Source organism: Etheostoma spectabile, unplaced genomic scaffold (genome assembly GCF_008692095.1).
Source record: "Etheostoma spectabile isolate EspeVRDwgs_2016 unplaced genomic scaffold, UIUC_Espe_1.0 scaffold00000367, whole genome shotgun sequence".
Taxonomy (NCBI): Eukaryota; Metazoa; Chordata; class Actinopteri; order Perciformes; family Percidae; genus Etheostoma; species Etheostoma spectabile.
In genome coordinates, this window is record NW_022602595.1 from 10424 (window position 1) to 11675 (window position 1252).

General features: G+C 54.6%; 1 protein-coding gene across 1 annotated transcript; it reads left to right on the forward strand.

The window, feature by feature from the left end:
- The first annotated feature begins 412 nt into the window (after positions 1-412).
- LOC116674487 (WW domain-binding protein 11-like) lies at positions 413-1027 on the forward strand. The gene is made up of 2 exons (XM_032506931.1): positions 413-614; positions 710-1027. The coding sequence occupies exons 1-2, from the start codon at positions 438-440 to the stop codon at positions 1025-1027; spliced, it is 495 nt and encodes a 164-aa protein (XP_032362822.1). The 5' UTR covers positions 413-437.
- The last annotated feature ends 225 nt before the right edge of the window (positions 1028-1252 follow it).

Sequence of the window (1252 nt, forward strand, 5' to 3'; positions counted from 1 at the left end):
TATGTGAATATTAAATGTCAGAAAAGCTCTGCAGAGCAGTGTGCTCCACTGATCTCAGGCGAACGGTCAGCTGCTCTCTCTCCCCTCTGAGGCTGAACAACTGGAGCATGAAAACCGCACTCACAGCTACAGTGTATCGGAAAATAGATGAATTTACTGTTTATCAGACCCCAGATGAGACAAGAAGCTAATGTTAGCGAACGCTGCAGTGACCGATCCTCTGTCTCTGAGGTCCCGCTGCAGGAGACGCTGTGTATTCCTCCAACACGCAGCATTAACATTACTGTTTTAAACGCTTTCCAGTTTAGAGAAATGTGAAAAGAAGCAATGGTTCTTCCACAATATTGCACTTTATGTTGTGGTGGGGCCCGGCTGACCGTGAGTCTGTCCTTTTATTTGATTTTGTGTTTTTGTTTTTTCCCTCTCCCTCATCTCCAATGCCAGCTGACCGCCCACACCTGCTTCCTGTGTACAATCAACCGGCTCATTCTCCACACCTGCCAGCCTGCTCTCGCTCCCGCCTTCCACACCTGTCTGCCATCATCATCACCACCAGTATATCTACTCCGGCTCTTCACTCCAGTCTTCACCTGATCGTCGTCGCTACTACCTGGGTGAACTCCTAGTACCGACTGCTTTAAGGCGTAGAAACTTGTCTGTTTGCATGTTAACTCCCTGTACTTACCTCTCTTGTCTTTTCCATCCTCAGTTCCACTCCGGTCAGCTGGCTCCTGGCTCCCCTCCTGGTCCTCCTCCCTCGGCGCCCCCCTTCACCCATCCTATCTGCTGCAACGCGTCAGTCTCCGACCCCCACTGCCTTCTCCTCAGCCACCTACTCCCCGGACTCGCCCTCCTGCCTCTCCCGTTTCGCCATCCTCCTTCCCTGCCTTCGCTCCCGGCCCCCTCAGGACTCAACCCCGGCATTCCCTGCACCATCCATCTGCCCTCACTGGTTCCCTGGCTCCCATCCCGGGTCTCGCTCCTCCGTCCTCCCACTCCCTTTCCCCTCTTTCCCCTTTCCCCTTAATAAATAACCTTACTTTGAGCTGTGCGTTTGGGTCCGTCCTTCCCCGTAACAGTACGATCAGGTCAGCTATGGACCCAGCCGGCTCTTCCCCAACCCGCAATCCTTCGCCTTCCCCGCCCGATTTATCCTTCGCTGTGGCCTCCCAGGGGGCTATGCTCGGCCATCATGCCTCTGCCCTTACGGCTATGGCCGAGGCGCTTCGCTCCCTTACTGAGGAGGTACAGC